At 35.6% G+C, this 19,459-nt stretch overlaps 1 protein-coding gene across 15 annotated transcripts in view; it reads left to right on the forward strand.

Annotated features, from left to right (window-relative positions):
- mical2b (microtubule associated monooxygenase, calponin and LIM domain containing 2b) overlaps window positions 1–19,459 on the forward strand; it is a 78,942-nt gene that overhangs the window by 49,842 nt on the left and 9,641 nt on the right. For 3 of the 15 annotated variants that reach the window (XM_051689635.1, XM_051689636.1, XM_051689646.1), the window contains 13 exons: window positions 344–703; window positions 1,038–1,142; window positions 1,828–1,935; window positions 2,555–2,617; window positions 2,832–2,924; window positions 3,418–3,522; window positions 5,279–5,465; window positions 5,658–5,722; window positions 7,174–7,252; window positions 13,152–13,269; window positions 14,669–14,745; window positions 16,539–16,607; window positions 18,231–18,340. In XM_051689635.1, the coding sequence (XP_051545595.1) occupies window positions 344–703; window positions 1,038–1,142; window positions 1,828–1,935; window positions 2,555–2,617; window positions 2,832–2,924; window positions 3,418–3,522; window positions 5,279–5,465; window positions 5,658–5,722; window positions 7,174–7,252; window positions 13,152–13,269; window positions 14,669–14,745; window positions 16,539–16,607; window positions 18,231–18,340 (1,539 nt within the window). Of the gene's footprint in view, window positions 1–343; window positions 704–1,037; window positions 1,143–1,827; window positions 2,697–2,831; window positions 2,925–3,417; window positions 3,523–5,278; window positions 5,466–5,657; window positions 5,723–7,173; window positions 7,253–8,857; window positions 10,996–13,151; window positions 13,270–14,668; window positions 14,746–16,538; window positions 16,608–18,230; window positions 18,341–19,459 lie in introns of those variants that run through there. The other 12 variants (XM_051689643.1, XM_051689644.1, XM_051689637.1 and 9 more) reach the window with 11 other exon arrangements.

Genomic DNA, 19,459 nt, shown 5'->3' on the forward strand with positions numbered 1-19,459 from the left:
CAAAAATCTATGGCAATAGTTTTTACATCATTTTGTAATTTCAAAATAAGAGCGTTATAAATCTGGACAAAATATCTAGACAAAACAACTGCATCTGGGATTTTATTCATTTTGGACTTTTTTGTCTTTGCCCACCATAGTAAAGAGAGAATAATAACACTTTTTTTTTTTTACGTTCTATATGCCGATTAATTAGTTATCTGCCTTTACCACTACCTTAGTTGTCGGTATCGGCAAAATCCACTATCAGTTGATCTCTACATTTTACGCAACCTGTGAAAATCATGTTAAGTAATGAAGCTGGCTTCAACTCTGCCCAAATTGTTACCTGTGTCCCTTCCAGCCATCTCCTTATCTAAGACTGCTTGAAACTCACACCCGACATGAACCTCAGCATACAGATGCCCAGCCCTCCGACCACCATATAGCGATCCAATCAAGTTATGGGTACACAGAAATCCAGTCCGACCACAAACGGACTGGAGTTCACTCCAGTTTCCAGCTAACTGAAATGATCTCAAGTTATCAAACCATTGAATCCCATCCCAGATCTCCTCACATTCTTTTCAAAGTGCTCCAGCCAGTTTCTCAAACCCAGCTGCCCACGCGGGCAGCAGATCCATCAGATTCTCTCCCATTAATTACACCAGCCATGGGTGGGATGTTCCAATGTCTGCAGAGGCTAGAAGAAGAAATCAGCCAGGTGAATGGTGTGATGCATGTTGCAGTTTAGTCCCTAATCAAGTTGTGATCAATGCCTATCACAGTCTCATGTAATCTCTTGGTCGCTGATAGGGAATAACATGTTATTTTTGATGCTTTTTAAGGCAAGTTTGTATTACTAGTGCTCATATTTTGGGTAAGGCAACTTCGGTAATGCTTACAGTTAAAACAACAGAAAGTACAGAAACCGATCATTTAAACTTCTCAGCTCTGCTTGGATAATCACTTTTTCCTGATCTCTACATTTCTTTTTTTTTTTTTTTTATCTCTGTTATGCTTTCTGTCTTTCTCTTTTGCCTTTGAATACTTTGCAGAAAAAAGCACAGTCTGAAATGGCTAGACAATTTAACAAAAAGAGCATAAAGGAACGGGCTCAGCAACTGAGCTGCCTGTTCACTGGCAAGCCACCTCTACCTCAGGTGAAAACCAATTAATGCCAGTAACAGTTTTTTAGGTCGCATCCATAACACTAAAGCATGATGGTACAGACTTACTTGGTGTGTGTTCACTAGAAAATAAAGATCGACCAGTTTTGTTTTATCGTGGCTGATATAGATGATTTTAGGTTTATGCTGAGTGCTTTGTATCTATACAGTTTGATCTTAAACTCATTCTGCTCAGTCCTCAGAAGAAGGGATCAGTAGTCGTTGCATCCTAACACAAGGGATTTCCCCTCTCAGAGGTTTTGGAAAGGACTTTAGAGATTCTGCAGTTTAAATATGCTGACATTAAGTAATCTCTTTCTCTTAGTCCTTTATTTACAGTGACCTTCTATTTTCCATTCTGACTTACATACTGTAATTATTGAACACAACAACTGAGGCAGAAGAAACGCAGAACAGTTTGTTTGGCCTGCATGCTTTCATTGCAGCAGAACTAATTAGGAATGCATAAAATAGTCACGTTGTGGTTGAAAACTTTGCTGAATGGCGTCCTCTATTCTGTCTGTTTCACATTCTGTCTTTCCCTTATTTTTTCTTTCTCTCCTTTTCTTCTCTGTCACCTTATAGTGTTTAGTTCCTGAATAATCTGTGGATTGTGGTGATATTTCTATTGAAAAATGCTCTTCCTGATTTCCTCAATCTTCCTGCTTTCCTCACACAGGCAGATGAAGCCTCTTCTGCTGTTTCTTCCTCTCCTTCTAAAACTTCCTCAGAATACTCTACTTTCTCCTGTCTTCTGTCTCCTGTTCCTTCAGTGCAACACAAACAGGTACTGTAAAACTGCTCTAAAGAACACAATTCTTTTACTTTTTCTTTTCCTTGTCCCGTCCTGTCCTGTCCTTTGCTTTCATTTACTTTGCTTCATTTTCCTTCCTTTTAATTGTCCTTCCCCTTTTTTTACCTTTTTATTTCTTTTCTTTTACATCCTTTTCCCTTTCCTTCATTTTTCACTTTCCTTTCCTCCCTTTTCCTTTTTTCTTTTCTTTCATTTTCCTTTACATTTACTTTCCTTTCCTTACCTTTTCATTTTCTTTCCCTTTCCCTTCCCTTTTCTCTTTCATTTATTGTCCTTTTTCTTTCCCTTTTCCCCTTTCCTTGCTTTTACTTCCTTTCCTTTCATTTTCCCTTTTCTCCCTATAATTTCATTCATATTCATTTCACTTTCCTGTCCTTGCTTTTACTTCCTTTTCATTTCATTTTCCTTTCCTCCTTTTTCTTTCCTTCCTTTTCATCTTGCTTTTACTTCCTTTTCATTTAACTTTCCTTTCCTTGCTTTTACTTCCTTTTCCCTTTTCTTTTGTGACTGTCCTCTATGCTTGTAGACATTTGCCTGATGTTTCATTTTCCTAATGGACCTGAATGAATCTGTTGTATTCTCTGTCTTTTAGAAAGACACTTTCAGATGGGCAGCCCCCACACTTTTGACCGACAACCAACCCACAGACATTTCTGTAAAAAGACATTGGTTTATGTATAGAACAGCTGAAATGGTCCTTCAAATGGTGAAATTATACTAACTGTAAACTTAATGGAGTGTTTTAGGCTAAAAAAAAAATACTGTGCTATATCTGCACCGAATATGGTTTCTTGTTGTCTGAGATTTCAGTAACTTATGCAGGTATCAGAATCCATAAATGTTGAAAGGCCCTCTCCCATTGGTTGTAGTGCGATGGAGATTCAGAAACAGACTTGAACCATAATAAACATACAGAATGCTCTGAAATCAGACGTGTCGAGTGCCTTGACGCCTCCAAACAGGTATTCAAGTTTCTGAGTTATGGTTATCCTTTCTGCCTGAACTAAAACGAAATTGAAATGGAATAATAAACAGACCTTAACATTGCATGACATAAACGCTTGTTTTGCAAAACAGGTTTTATAAATCAGTTATGCTTTCTTCTCTTAGTAATAGTAATTTTACACATTGCATTTCCTGCACAGTTTCCTGGCCATATGTTATAGAATAAGTATGTTCTAAAATAAGCATTATTATTCTTATAAAGCATTAAATTGCATGCAAGAACACAGTTTGCCTCATACACGGTATTTAGTTGTTTGCAGAGAGACCACAAAAACCCTTCACTTTTTCTTTCTGATTTGGATAGTTTGAGCATCTGTCACTGTTTTTCTCATGTTTTTCTGTCATCTACCTTCTGCTTCCCATGTTCCAGGGTTCTGTTTCTCACTTTCTATTCCCTTTTCTCCAATTCCCTTGTTTTTCTTTATCTATCTCCTCATTATTGGCTGGTAGAGAACAGTGGGGAAAGTTTCCTCTGCCATTGGGGTTAAAGCAGCTACACTGGCAATCTTGTATGAAACCGATCACAGGCCTAACAACCCATTTACCTTCTCACTGGTAAGCACCTTCTGTACTAAGAAAAGATGCTTGTGAGAACCATGTTTAAGAGAGACTTTTGATTCTTCAGGCTACAGAATCCTCAGAAATTTTAAGAGGAGCCTTACTAGCCTCATGTTTTTGTTCTTTTTACAAGTTTCTAAATTGGTTATTTAAACCGATAATCTAAATTGCAAGTTAATTGATTTTTCTATATATATATATATATATAAAAAAGGTGTCAGACTATATAACAAAGTGAAAGTCTCAGGATTTAGGTCAGGTATTTTCTTTTTCTCCTCTACTATAAAATCTTGAAGGATTCAGATCTTGTGATGGGTAGAACTACAAAAGAGTCTCTATTACAGTAACAAGAGTGCAAGCAAAAAAGCAAGAACATTGTGCATGTTCTTTTGCTAACTGCCACAATGCCACAACTTTGAAGTTCTCCATACTGAAGAAAATCTTTGGTCACAGACAGAGGCTCGAAGATGTGTAGAATCTGGGGCGGTTATATATAATATAATATAATATAATATAATATAATATTATTATTTTATTTTTTATTTTTTTAACTTGGCTAATCAAAGCACAATATTAAAGCTTTATGCCTCTTCTATGAACAGCTATATTGATTTTCAGGAAAATGCTTTACGTGCTTTGGCTTTTGCGCTAATTTAAAGGTGCTCTCAATTTGTTCCTCATTGAAAAAGTTTTACACATAATCAGAGTCAGTAAGAGCTTTATTGCCAAGTATGCTTTCACATACAAGGAATTTGTCTGGGTGACAGAAGCTTCCAGTGCACAAACAATACAACAAGACAGATAATACAAAAATAAAAAATGAATAAAAATAAGTATATATATATATATATATATATATATATATATATATATATATATATATATATATATATATATAAAGTATATATAGAAATACGCAATAAGACAAAAAAATATATATTAAGAAAAGAAATGAAAGAAATGAAGAAAAATATAAAAATGTTTAAATGAATTAATACTCCTGTGACCAGCTAAATGCTTTTCGAATTCACTTTGTCTCAATAATCCCCCTTGTTATTGGACACTGTTGCTTACAGAATAAATAACATGACTTACTGCTCTGCATTGGTAACTGAAAACATTTGCTTTCTTGATACTGCAGTACAAGACGACTACAAAATCAGCCAACAGAATCTGATAAATTACTGAGTGCACCTTTAAGTCATCAATTAATGATTGTATAACAAAATGTTTTATCTTCCTCACCTTGTGTGGTTGCAAAGTGTGGATCCTTAGAAATTTGACCTGGGCGTTTCAATATTTGTAATATTGTATCTCACAAAGAACCAAATTTGTGTTATCAGTATTGCTTGTTGAATGTTTTTTGGTTGGCTTTGCCCTTACTTGCATTCTAGAACACTATTCTAGATCACTGTAATACTTTGGCCAAATACCACAATGTGCAGTTTAAGCAAAAATTGACAAGTGTGAGTCTAACATATAAAAATGGAAACCCTCAATGGAATTTGTTTTTCCATTTGGCCCTTGAGTTTTGACCTCACAGTTGCATCCTCACACTAAAATAATCAGTATTTTTAAGGAGTTACTTGACAGTACATCATATTGCTATTTTGTGATTCTGACAATTGTTTGATCTTATTCTATCAGTAAGATTTTAAACTACTTTGCTTGTGCCCTCAACATCATTATCCAGTGCATTACCACCACGTTTTCCCTATTCTCGTGATTATATAAAGCCTGATGTGTGTTTCAGACCAGCCTGCGTAAGGAGTTTCCACAGGGCCTGGGTGGCAGTGACACCTGCCACTTCTGTAAGAAGCGAGTGTATGTAATGGAGCGACTCAGTACGGAGGGATACTTCTTCCACAGAGAGTGCTTCCGCTGTAATGTCTGTGGCTGTACATTGAGACTGGGCAGTCATGCTTTTGACTCGAATCAAGGTATAGTACATTTATGGCATTGTTTAGAATTTAATTGTGTAGCATTTCACTTCTTTCACTTGCTATCTTTCAGATTTATGTAGGATTATAGCCATAATTTTTTTATCATTACAAAAATGCATCAAATTGCATTAATGTTGAACAGAGAATGTTTTTTAGTTCATGATAGCTTATGAAATTATTTTCTTGTAGGCACTTTTTACTGCAAGCTGCACTTTTCTCAACGGAAAACCAGCAGTAGTCAACGAAGAGGAGAGGTAATACATAATATACATTATAGTTATAATACATGTTAAACTGATACATGTACAGGTTTTTTCTACAGCTGGTGAATAGAGAACAGACTGACCAGTGACAAATATCTACGATATATATGATGTAATCAAAAAAAAAACTTAAATATCACATTGACATGAGTATTCAGACCATTTACTATGACACTTGAAATTTAGCTCAGGTGCATCCCATTTCTCTGGATCATCTATGAGATGTTTCTGCACTTTTATTGGAGTCCACCTGTGGCAAATTCAATTGATTGGACATGATTTGGAAAGGCACACACCTGTCTATATAAGGTCTCACAGCTGCAAATGCATATCAGAGCAAAAATCAAGCCATGAGGTCAAAGGAACTGGCTTTATGGAAGAGTGGCCAGACGGAAGCCTCTCCTCAGTGCAAGACACCTAAAGGACTCTCAGATTGTGAGAAACAAGATTCTCTGGTCTGATGAAAAGAAGTTGGAACTGTTTGGCCTCAATTCCAAGCGTCATGTCTGGAGGAAACCAGGCACCACTCATCACCTGCGCAATACTATACAAACTGTGAAGCATGGTGGTGGTAGCATCATGCTGTGGGGGTGTTTTTCAGCGGCAGGGACTGGGGGACTGGTCAGGGTTGAAGAAAAGCTAAATGCAGTAAAAATACAGAGATATCCTTAATGAAAACCTGGTCCAGAGTGCTCAGGTCCTCAGACTGGGCTGAAGGTTCAAATTCCAACAGGACAATGACCCTAAACACACAGCCAAGACAATGCAAGAGTGGCTTAGGGACAACTCTGTGAATGTCCTTGTGTGGCCCAGCCAGAGCCCGGACTTGAACCCAATCGAACATCTCTGGAGAGACCTGAAAATGGCTGTCCACCGATGTTCCCCATCCAACCTGACAGAGCTTGAGAGGATCTGCAGAGAAGAATGGCAGAAAATCCCCAAATCCAGGTGTGCAAAGACTTGAGGCTGTAATCGCTGCCAAAGGTGCTTCAACTAAGTACTGAGTTAAGGGTCTGAATACTTATGTCAATGTGATATTTCAGTTTTTTCTGTGGAATTCAGTGTTTCTGGAGACTGCGCAGTCCTTTTCTTCTCACATAATAATAACTTCAACGCAAATCAATATTTCATGTCCATTTTATTTATTTGGTATTATGGTAGTCAGTGTACAGGTAATGTACAGTCAAGCTGGTCATTATTGCAAAATTAAAATAAAAAGACCCTACCGGCTTACTGTTTATTATCCCTTGCTTAATTGTGATTAATTATTTTAATCAGCATATGATGTAATTAATTTGATTAATTTGCCCTGTTAATAATATATATCTTTGGACAATCCTCTTGTAATATGTTTGAAGTTTCTCTCCAAAGTGTGTGTATATTTAAATGTTTCTATCCCCTTCTGATTCTTTACATTATGACATAATTTTTACATCACGCAGGTGCACAATGGCAGCAGACCCTCAACCAGCGCTAGTTCTGATTACACGGCCATCGATGGCCTCCAGAGACAGCCCTCAGGTACCCTGACTTCCCTTTTTAGGAAAAGTCTGCACTGGCCACTGCACGTAGGCCGCACAGTGTTCGGTACGCCCCGCCAGCTTGCGCGCTGGATTCAAAAGGCAGCCCAGGCTGTAGGGCTACACATCAGAGAGCGTCAGGAGGACTATGCCTTCCTTTATGAGCTTCTGAGTCTGGGCGTACCCTTTATATATGTTCTGCATGAGATCGCAGGCCAGATGAGCCAAGAGGGGATTGCTCTCCCTCACAGAGCCAGGCTTTGAATGAATGCCTAGAGGATCCTTGGTACTTCTGGTCTGATTTGGAGGGAGACTTCTTAAACTCTGTAGACCTGTAGACCAAACCCTAGGCCCAAAACCGATGCTTCGTTTATTTGCCTATGGGTTATTTGGTGTCATGCTCTTACATGGGTACTTTTGCAGTATTATGTGATTGCACACAAAGCTGACCTGAATTAATTTCCCTTATGCTTATTAAAGGGATAGTTCACCTAATAATTATGTTCTTGTTTTTTTGCCCTTATGTTGTTCCTAACTGTTATGACTTTGATCTTATGACATGAAGGTGAGTAAATGATGACAAAATAAAAAATTTTGGTTGAACTATCTCTTTACATATGTTTGTTTACTGGTACATTTAGCAGGATTTGCGATTTGCACTCAAAGTCAAACCAATTTCAAATTTCTTTATTCTTCTTAAGCTACAACTATAGGGGTCTACAGGGTTTAAGAACTGTTCAGCATTTGTATGATTGCAAAGTTTGACAATTGTAAGACACCAAAGCTGATAAACTAAGAGCACTTTACTAAAGGGGTGTGCAGCTTTGTACTAAGTGCCTGAAACTGCCAGTTAACATGACATTCAGGCTTGCATCTCCCCTTGTTCTGTTATGTGCCAAACATCATTATTTTCCCTTGAAAATTGATTGACAACTTTATGAGGAAATATGATTTTTTTTTATTTTATTATTATTATTTTTTTTAGTTGAAATGTCTTTTTCTTGTTGTTTAAATTCTTTCTAGCTACAACTATTAATCCAAAAACATTTATTTGCTCTCATGTCGTTCCAAACACCTATGACATAAAAAGGAAATGTTAGGCAGAATGTAAGCCTCGGTCATCATTTACTTTCATTGCAGGTTTTTTTTCTATTCAATGAAAGTGAATGGGAATTTAAGCCTAACGAGTTTGGAACCACATAAGTGTGAGTAAATGATGACAGAATTGTCATCTTTGGATATAATATTCCTTCAAGGTTCACATAGAATAACCAAAATTTGAGCTGCATTTTTGTATCGTAATCTGAATTGTATTGTGTTGTATAAGTGGAGGGAATATCCTTCTAGATTACTTTTATGTTTTCTTTTCCTCAAGTAAATAGGGTAATGTTTCAGTTGTTCCAACGTCCCACTATGTGTGGTGTAAAGCTTTAAGACATTGTTTTTTTTCTTGCACATTGTTCTTCGTTTCAATGTACTGAACAAGCATAATTATAATTATAAAAAATCCACTTATGATTTAAGTGCTATTTCCAAAAAAATCTCTTTAAATTTCCTTCTTTCTATTCATATTTTATTCTTCTATCCTTTCCCACATTATACATAGTCTGTTTCAAGTTTCCAATGCTCCAAACCCTGATTGGCTGAACCGTGAGAGCAGAAACGCGATTGGCCTGCATGGGTCAGGTGATCAGGTTGTTTTGCTTTGCACTGGCTCCCTGTACAAACTACTGTTAACCCCTCTATTGAGAATGCTGCATGGGTCTCATGTATGAACGTTTCTTATTAAAAATGGCAAACAGTTTGACAAGACTGTGCTTCACCGAAAGACGAAAATCCTTTTGTTTGCACCCAAAGCTAACGTACTAACAGAAGTGCATTTGTATGCTTGACAATCCCAGCATGCTTTTTAAATGCCTGGTTTTCTCGCTAGTGGCACGCTTGAGTACACTGCGTCCTATGAAGTAACCACCCTTCTCGTTTCTCTCCATGTTTGTCCTCGATGTTACAGAGGCTGCTTTACTATCCCAGTCCCATGTAAGACCACTCTCTTGTTCCTTTTCCTAAAAACACAAACTGAGGTCATCACCTTAAGAGAAGACTTTAGTTTTGCACAATTTTTAAAAATCCTTTAAGCTTTTGTTCATGTAAATTTTAGCTCTTTTAAGCTACTTTGCCTGTATATTTCACAATGAAAGACTGTTTGTCTTAATTTATATTTAAAGCCTGTAAGCGTAAAATAAATCAGTTTTTAACTCGAAAGACTTTGTTTCTGCCTTTTGTTTGCCAATCCAGTGAGCTTCCTGTGTAACCACAACTGTCCCAAATAATTATGTGTTCATCAGTGCAATGATGAACATTTGAATACAAATGATTGAATGCCAAACAAATAATATCAAAAGTAACACAACTATTATAGGTCAGTTCCCTTTTTGCACATTTTGACATGGCCTAAGAAAATAACACTATGCCAGATATTCCCACTATTCACATACATAACCTCCCCATTATCTTTTGCTCTAATGGTCAAGTTTTTTCCACTTTTTAACTTCACATGCCCAGTTTTTGAAAGCATTGGATCATCTAATCACTGTTAGAAAAACATTTTTTTTTTTTTTTTTTTTTTTTTTTTTTTTGAGCAATCAGGGGAGAAGGGCCTTGGTAAGAGAGGTGATCTTTTAATGACCGTAATATGGTACATATATCAGACCCATTGCAAATATGTCAAATATTTCTGAATTCTGTACACTCCCACTTAACTTGGTCCCTTTGGGTCTTTTCTGTCCTTTTTCCTTTATTTCTGCTTGTTGTAGGTGACTGCACTTAATTTTTAAAGGTGAAATGTATAATGTCCAAACAACACTACCTCAGTCTTCTATTGATCAGACAAAACATATAGTCCCGCCCCAGACTCACACCATTGGTTGAGCCAATGTTGCTGTGTCGGGCTGGTCAGGATGCTCAAATAAACAGAGCAATGTTTTGAAAGCAGCAAATTGTTTACAATTTGGGGGAAAATTGAGGTACAAATTGCTTATAGTTATCTCAGCACATTAAGCTCAGATAGACATTTTTATGGGATAAAGTATTTTAGCATTAAAAAAAAAATGACACCTTTGAACTTTAGAACATTTTTATAATTTTATGGCAAAATATACAGCTTAAACTTAAATGTAAAAAAGTTAGTAGTTTTTTTGTTTGCTTTTGTGTAGGGTTTATAATGTAAAACTAGAATGAAAAAAGGGGCTTTTCCAGAAACATGCAGTACATGTACATTTTAAATTTTTATTTTGTGTTCGAGAAAAAGATAGCTAAATGGTTCATATGGAGCATGCTTCCCAAGGTTATAATGTCCACTTCTACAGCTTACATCCTACATCTTTCAATCATCCACAAGTAAAACAGATGATTTCTAAAAACGAGGTTGTTTAAACGTTCTTTCTCAAGCATGTTTAATATTTCAAATGCTGGAATCCTTGAGGCTTTTTGCTCTCTAAATTGATGGCAATAAAATTGCACAATCCCTGTTGCCTTTGATTCCTGACAAAATGGAATAACCTTTTCCTGATAAGAGTTTATAGACAGGAAATTGGTTCAGTTTTTGGCATCTGCACAATCATAATGTCATATGAAACAGTTTTCAGTTACCTTATGCTGCAGTCCAAGCAGAAATTCAAATTTTACTATTAGGGCAAATGGATTTATAGAATATCAAAAAGCCACTGCAATTTAAGTCTTATTCATTAACATCTGCCTTCAATGTGTATTTCACTATATACACTATATACACTATATATACTATATATACACTATATGTTGGAAATATATATTCTGTAAATTGCATTCCAAAAACATTTATTTATATTTCATTTAAATATTAAAATTTGTATTGTGTCCTAATTAACCCTTTAAATCAGGGTTAACCTTTTCTCCTAGTATAAAAATGCTAAATTGTATTGATAACACAATCACTTTTTATATATAAAATTATATTAATAACATTAAGTAACATTATTACATTGTACTAAACTAGTGTTGACAAGTTTCTCAATTAACTACCTACAGGAGATTATTTGTGTAATGTTTTTCTGCTCTATAGATGTAACCGGATAATGCAAAGATGAAATAAGAGGTTGTTTCTTAAAGAAAAAAAAAAGCAATATAACTAATTTATCACATTTAGCCACAATAAGAAATATGTCTGAAATATATACATAATACAGACTTTTCACCCAGTTGAAAATCCTGTCTTTTAAGTAATGATCTATTTTCTAATGTTTTTAAGTGCGTGTGTGTGTGTGTGTGTGTGTGTATATGTGTATATATATATATATATATATATATATATATATATATATATATATATATATATATATACACACACGCATATACACACGTATACACACTGGCGGTCAAAAGTTTGGAATAATGTACAGATACTTTTATTCACCAAAGTGGCATTCAACTTATCACATTGTGTAGTCAAGGCATTAATAACATGAAAAATTACTATAACAATTATTACTTAAACTACTTCAAAGAGTTCTCATAAAAAAAATCCTCCACCTGCAGAAATGACAGCTTTGCAGATCCTTGGCATTCTAGTTGTCAGTTTGTCCAGATAGGTGACATTTCACCCCACGCTTCCTGTAGCACTTGCCATAGATGTGGCTGTCTTGTCGGGCATTTCTCACGCACCTTACAGTCTAGCTGATCCCACAAAAGCTCAATAGGGTTAAGATCCATAACACTCTTTTCCAATTATCTGTTGTCCAATGTCTGTGTTTCTTTGACCACTCTAACCTTTTCTTTTTGTTTTTCTGTTTCAAAAGTGGCTTTTTCTTTGCAATTCTTCACATAAGGCCTGCACCCCTGAGTCTTCTCTTTACTGTTGTACATGAAACTGGTGTTGATCGAGTAGAAGTCAATGAAGCTGTCAGCTGAGGACATGTGAGGTGTCTATTTCTCAAACTAGAGACTCTGATGTACTTATCCTCTTGTTTAGTTGTACATCTGGCCTTCCACATCTCTTTCTGTCCTTGTTAGAGACAGTTGTCCTTTGTCTTTGAAGACTGTAGTGTACACCTTTGTATGAAATCTTCAGTTTTCTGGCAGTTTCAAGCATTGTATAGCCTTCATTCCTCAAAACAATAATTGACTGATGAGTTTCTAGAGAAAGCCGTTTCTTTTTTGCCATTTTTGACCTAATATTGACCTTAAGACATGCCAGTCTATTGCATACTGTGGCAACTCAAAAACAAACACAATGTTAAGCTTCATTTAACAGACCAAATAGCTTTCAGCTGTGTTTGATATAATGGCAAGTGATTTTCTAGTACCAAATTAGCAGTTTATCATGATTACTCAAGGATAAGGTGTTGGAGTGATGGCTGCTGGAAATGGGGCCTGTCTAGATTTGATCAAAAATGACTTTTTTCAAATAGTGATGGTGCTGTTTTTTTTACATCAGTAATGTCCTGACTCTACTTTGTGATCAGTTGAATGCCACTTTGGTGAATTAAAGTACCAATTTTCTTCGGAAACAGCAAAATCTGTACATTATTCCAAACTTTTGACCACCTGTGTGTGTGTGTGTGTGTGTGTGTGTGTGTGTGTGTGTGTGTGTGTGTGTGTGTAATGTATAATATATACGTATATATATGTATCTCAGTAGTAACATTTCAAAGTCTAATGGGTACCACTCTGCATAAATACAGTATAACGTTGCAATTATACACATTATTTAAGACTTAGTTATATTTATTTGTATTATAAGTTGTGTTGGTGTTGAACTGACATTTTTAAGGTATGTCGCAGTGTCTCCGTTTAGTTCTGTTTGTGTATTTATACTGTATGTGTTCAAATTCAGTTTGTCATATGTACGTGTGTGGACCCCACAGGAGCTGTATCTGATCCCAAAATTAAGATCGACCAGAAGGGTTTGTCTCATCCCAGCACTTCGGAAAAGACCCCAGAGGTGCAGACCCTCTCTGACTTAACAGAACTCATAAACATGAGGTTGGTCTGCAATATCATATCAACTTCATTGGGAAGCATTCCCAATGTGGATGCAGTGTAACAATGGGACATTTCATTTACCATGACAAAGAACTGTATAATGCTTACTTGTGTACTCAACGACCCTATTCATATGTTTGATATCAGTCACATGAGATGGAGAGTGTCATCTCATTATTTTCACTTTACTGACTTGTTCAAGAGAGAGCTTTTTATAAACTTTTTTTTTTTTATTATTATTTTAAATATATACTGTGTGTGTGTGTGTGTATGTATATGTGTATATATATATATATATATATATATATATATATATATATATATATATATATATATATATAATATAATATAATATAATATAATATAATTTTTTTTTTTTTTTTTTTTTTTTTTAATATATATATACATGCTGTCGATGATGTTTCCATGTTGGTATATGGTGACATTTTTACGCCATGTGTAGTGCTGTGTGTTCTTCATAATCAACCTTAGTTTCCTCAGTCAACACAACATTTCCTAGTAGCATTGTAGAGTGTCAAGGTTGTCTTTGCCAAACTTCAGGTGCACAGAAATGTGTTTGTTGGAAAGCAGCGGCTTCCTTCGTGGTGTCCTGCCATGGACACCGTGCCTGTTTAATATTTTTTGTATTGTAGACTAATGAACCGAGATGTTAACCAGTTCCAGTGATTCCTTCACGTATTTAGCTGTCACTCTAGGGTTCTTTTTTTACCTCATTGAGCATTTTGCGGTGTGCCCTTTGAGTCATCTTGGCTGGATGGCCACTTCTAGAGAGAGTAGCCACAGTACTAAATCGTCTCCATTTATAGAACATTTGTCTAACTGTGGACAGATGAATGTCTAAGCTCTTCGAGACAACTTTGTAGCCCTTTTTTGTAGGCTTTATGCAAAGCAACTATTCTTTAATGTAGGTCTTCTGAGATTTCTTTTTTGTGAGGCTTGGTCCACGTCAGCAGATGCTTTGTGTGAATACCAAACACAAAATGATTGAGTATTTTTATAAGTCAAAGTAGCTCTAACCCACACCTCCAATCTTGTTTCATTAATTGTAGGCCAGGTTTGCCAACTCCTGACTCTTATTAGCTTTTGTTGACATCATCACATACATTTCTAACCTACAATGTGAATGTTTGAATGATGTATTCAATATGTACAAGACAAATACAATAATTTGTGTTTGTTCATTCTTGTAACTTGGATCAAGATCAAATAAATTTTAAGACTAATTTATACATATGCTGGTAATTTTGCATACTTTTTATTGCCACTGTAAATAGATTTGTGATGCAGTTCACTGGGGCACATTGTCTTTGAAAGCTAAAATGATCTTGTCTGATATCCTTTTTTTTCTTTTTTTTTTTGCCTTCATGCTTTGTTGTAGTGAAGTTAAAGATTCATCTCAAAAGCCAGATCATGCAGAGTCTGTACCTGTGTGTCCCAAATCCTTACAGCAGAAAGGTGAGTTAATGGCTGCACATGATAATTACATTTTGCACAGTTTTTACTATTTTAGAAGGCTGGGTAGGGTCTCATCTCATAATACTGCCTTTTACAGTCACCCTGAATGGGACACTTAAGCCATACACAAAAATGTATCGATGTCATTCCAAAATATAAATGCAAGTTGCATCTGCAAATAAAGACCTTTTTCTCAGAACTAATTATATTATATTATACGATGGTCTGTTCTAATACTCTATTTTGATTGACTGGAATGCATGCAGTTCAAACTGTTGAATGCATAGGTAGTTTAATGCGCTGTTTGTAACTCTAGCAGCATAATATTACAGAGCAAACAGAGTGAGCTATAGCAATTGAAAACATTTCCTAACCACTTTCATCAGCATAACTAATATAATGGAATTCAGCTTGTTTTGCACGGAGGGTGAGAGAAAGAAATCGAGACCTATTGAATGCATCTTTCGCCGTCCGGCAAGGCGATGCAAGATGATGTTTTGTGTATGTTATGTGCTGAAGTGCCATCTATAGCCACTAGAGGCCCGTGTTTTTGCGGTGCAGCGCTACTGTGCAGGGACAAATTACGATTTCATTAATTCAGTCAATTGTGCGGCCTTGATTGATACCATACCGATATGTCAGAGGTCTAAATCTAAATCCAGAGTGTTTTGAATGGGTTTCTCCTCTATTATACAGTAAGTGCTACTTTTACTGTCACTGCCACATTTGTAACGTCGGTTTTTCCACATTAATGTGAAAATGACAATGAATAAAAATTCAATACATTTTCTCTGGAGTGCCAACCCCTCTGCATTCCGTGGATATTATTATTTCTGGATTGTGCATTTAAATTCACAGTTATGACCAAGTGTGTGGTCACACTACTTTTTCTCTACGTCTGATTTAGAACAGGCGGAGCTGCAGATCTAACAGCCCTTAGATAAAATTATTTTATTCTTCCAGTGAAAATTTGCATTGCAAGAAATATATTACAGCTGTAACTAATAAATTCTGGCGAGTGACCATGGTATAAGCAGGATAATCCACGACTAGGTGTGCGTTAAGCGATTTTAAATGCACTTTGCGGAGGCAACCATCCTCCGCTTCATGTCGGGTGGTTCTTCGCCTCCACGTCATGCATTTAAAATAGTTTAATGCACACCTAGCTGTGGATTATCCCTTACTTATATTTTTCCATTACATTACATATGCATGTATGTATGAAGTCAGTTAATCTCACGTTCACACAATTGTGTTATGTTTTTATTTTTTATGTTTTTGTCTTAGAAAATGATATAATATTACAGAGCAAGATGATTTAGAATTTTAGGATTTCAACCATGCACTTTTTAAATAATGGAACAAATTCATTTTTAAAGCCGTGTTCACCTCAGAGTTATGTTGCCTGCTTGGATTCCCTTCTGACTTTTGTATCACTGAGGATAGCGAGTGGCAGGCAAAGCCGGACTTTCACATTAATTGTATATTATTCTTGGCTGGTAGGCCTGTCTTGCAGCGCCCTAAACATTTTGTTCAGTCACACATGCTGCTTGCTAGACAACAGCTGTTTGGTTTGTTTGCTTATGTCATCAGAATTATTTGGCTAACATGATCCTTGTCATAAGACAATTCTGAACAGATTAAGAGTAATTACAAATAATAAATATGCTTAAAAAATCTGACAAGTGTAAATTGTTGCAATCAATTTTAGCTATTTGTTTTTTAAATGCTGTTAGGAATCACAGATCAATGTCACTGTATCTTAGCTCACTTTTAATTCCTCTTTTCATTAGTGAAACGCTCTGTCGTCAAAGGAGAAATTACCAACAAAAACAACCTCTGGAAGAAGAAAATTCGATCCAGTAAGCATCAATTCAGTCTTCCACCAAAAAACAACATGAGAAGATTTAAAGGGATAGTTCACCTAAAAATGAAATCCTATCATCATCAGAAACCCGTATGACTTTCTACTGTGGAACACAAAGGATATGTTTGGAAGAATGTTAGCCTCTGTCACCATTTACTTTTATAACATCTTTTTTTCCTAAACAATGGAAGTGAAATGTGACTCTGACATTAGTCCCAAACATTCTGTCTAGCATCATCTTTTGTGTACCACAGAAGAAAGGAAGTCAAATGGTTTTGAAACAACATGAGGGTGAGTAAATCATGACAATTCTTTTTTTGGGTGAACTATCCCTTTAAGACTTAATTTATTTTTGAAAGCAGACTTGCTTTTAAGGTCATGTTGTCAGTCATGAGTCTTAAATTATAAGTTTCTAGGAATTTCTATGCATGAGTTCAAAGTGTTATTTATCTGCTCAAGGTTAATTAAAAAGCTCTCTCTCCCTCCATGTCTTGACTGCAAAAATGTCACTAAGCATTGGTTAGTCACTGTGATGTCATGTGCCACACGTGCATTCATCTGAATTGACACATTTAATAATCCTCACTGTATTTATATCAAGCATCCTGCATGTTCTGTTTATAGAATCTAATGCTACTTTAGGTCACACCTGAACACACGTTGTTCATAATTCTTTTTTTATTTAAAATGCTGAAATACTGTAAATAACTACTAAAACATCCAGAGACAGAAACAAATCTAAGCTAAACTGTGGAGAAAATTCTAGAAGGCAGGCTCAATATAAATATAGAGATGCTATTCTTCTCACTACAGTTGTACAGAGCGGTCATCTGAGTTACCGTAGACTTTGTCAGTTCGAACCAGTCTGGCCATTCTCTGTTGACCTCTCTCATCAACAAGGCATTTCTGTCTACAGAACTGCCGCTCACTGGATGTTTTTTGTTTTTGGCTCCATTCTGAGTAAATTCTAGAGACTGTTGTGTGTGAAAATCCCAGGAGATCAGCAGTTACAGAAATACTCAGACCAGCCCGTCTGGCACCAACAATCATCTGTGCGATTATCTAATCAGCCAGTCGTCTAATATATATATATATACACACACACACATATACATATATGTATATGTATATATATATTATATGACAAGATATATATATATATAATATATGAGAGAGAGAGAGAGAGAGAATGATCTCATACAGTAGTTCAGTCTCATTTCTTTTGTTCAACCATAATGTGGATGCTGGTCATACCTGCTGTGTTCACTAGAGGGAGATGCTAGTCCATTTCACAGTCATGTAGTAGGGCAATATAAAAGTCATTATTAGAATTCAGAATAGACAGTCATTTTCTGTTTTCAGCTAATTGTGTGTACATTGTCTATAAACATTTTTTTACATAGTTCATTATATACAGTTTGCATAAATTAGCCATTTTTACCAAGTCAGACTCATTGTTAGTGTAACTTATTTGGCCAATTCACACAAATTCTTATTCTTATTACAGTTTACCACATGAATAATCTAACTTGTATTGTCTCAGATTCATTTGAATAGGATGCTGTTATTGTTTATTAGAGGAGTCATCACTTATCAAAACTGTTCTTTTCTCATTCAGCTCTACCCCTCATCCTGATAAAGAAATTTCAACGTGGAAAATCAGCCGACAAAACTGATACCCTCACAGAGGAGGATGTCAACTCTGACTTTGAGGAGATTCATGAATCTGTATGAATAGGATTTTCATTCACTTTAGCAATGCTTTGTCATTTGATATAACATCATATCTATCTCCAAATTATCAGTTATTGCATGCAGCTGTTCTACAAATATAGTTTAATTGAGAAATTATCATTGACTATATTACACCAGCCAAATAAAATCACAAATATATAACTAAAAATATGAGCATTTCTATTTATGGTGAATACAGGTAAAGTGGGACACTGGATTCAATACAATTTAAGCTCAATCGACAGCATTTGTAGCATAATGTTGATTACCTCAAAAATTAGCTGTGACTTGCCCCTTCTTTTTAAAAAAAAAAAAGAAAAAAGGGCACAAATCTGGGTTCCAGTGAGGTACTTACAATAGAAGTGAATGGGTGCCAATCCATAAATGTTAAAATACTCACTGTTTCAAAAGTATAGTTACATTACGTAAACCGTGTGTGTTAAGATGATTTGAGTGTGATAAAATCGCTTACTAACCTTTTCTGTGTAAAGTTATAGTCAATTTTACAACTTTGTTGCCATGAAGATGTAATGTCAACAAACCCTAAAATGATGATTTAAACAACTGTATAGCTCAAATAATACATGAGTTTTAACAGAAGAATTAATGTAAGTGCTTTTATAAAATTATAAACTTCACCTTTCTGCCTTTTAAACCCTCCAAAAATTGGCCCCATTCACATCCATTGTGTCTCACTGTAACCTCAATTTTAGCTTTTTTTTAAAGAAAAGGAGGGACTAGTCGAAATTCATTTTGTGGTAATCAACATTAAGCCACAAATGCTGTTGATTGAGCTTAACTTGGACTGAACCTGGAATATTCCTTTTAAGTTTTTGAATTGATTATTTCTTCCTTATTCCTCTGTATAGAGTAGTAGAGAGCTTTAGCTATTTAAAATAATATTGTGTGATGGACTAAGCTATTTGTCATCCTTTTTTAAAACAACTCCAATAACAAATTATCATAAAGTGTCCTACTTGTATTCACATTACATATATTAAAATACAAACAATGAGCTAGTGAGGTACTGAATGATGGGCAAAATATATGCATAGTCCTTGTTTGTCCTTGTTAGTCAGTTGGTGTAACCTGTGTTTTAAAGATGTCTTTTCT

This window comes from Myxocyprinus asiaticus, chromosome 46 (genome assembly GCF_019703515.2).
Source record: "Myxocyprinus asiaticus isolate MX2 ecotype Aquarium Trade chromosome 46, UBuf_Myxa_2, whole genome shotgun sequence".
Lineage (NCBI taxonomy): Eukaryota > Metazoa > Chordata > Actinopteri > Cypriniformes > Catostomidae > Myxocyprinus > Myxocyprinus asiaticus.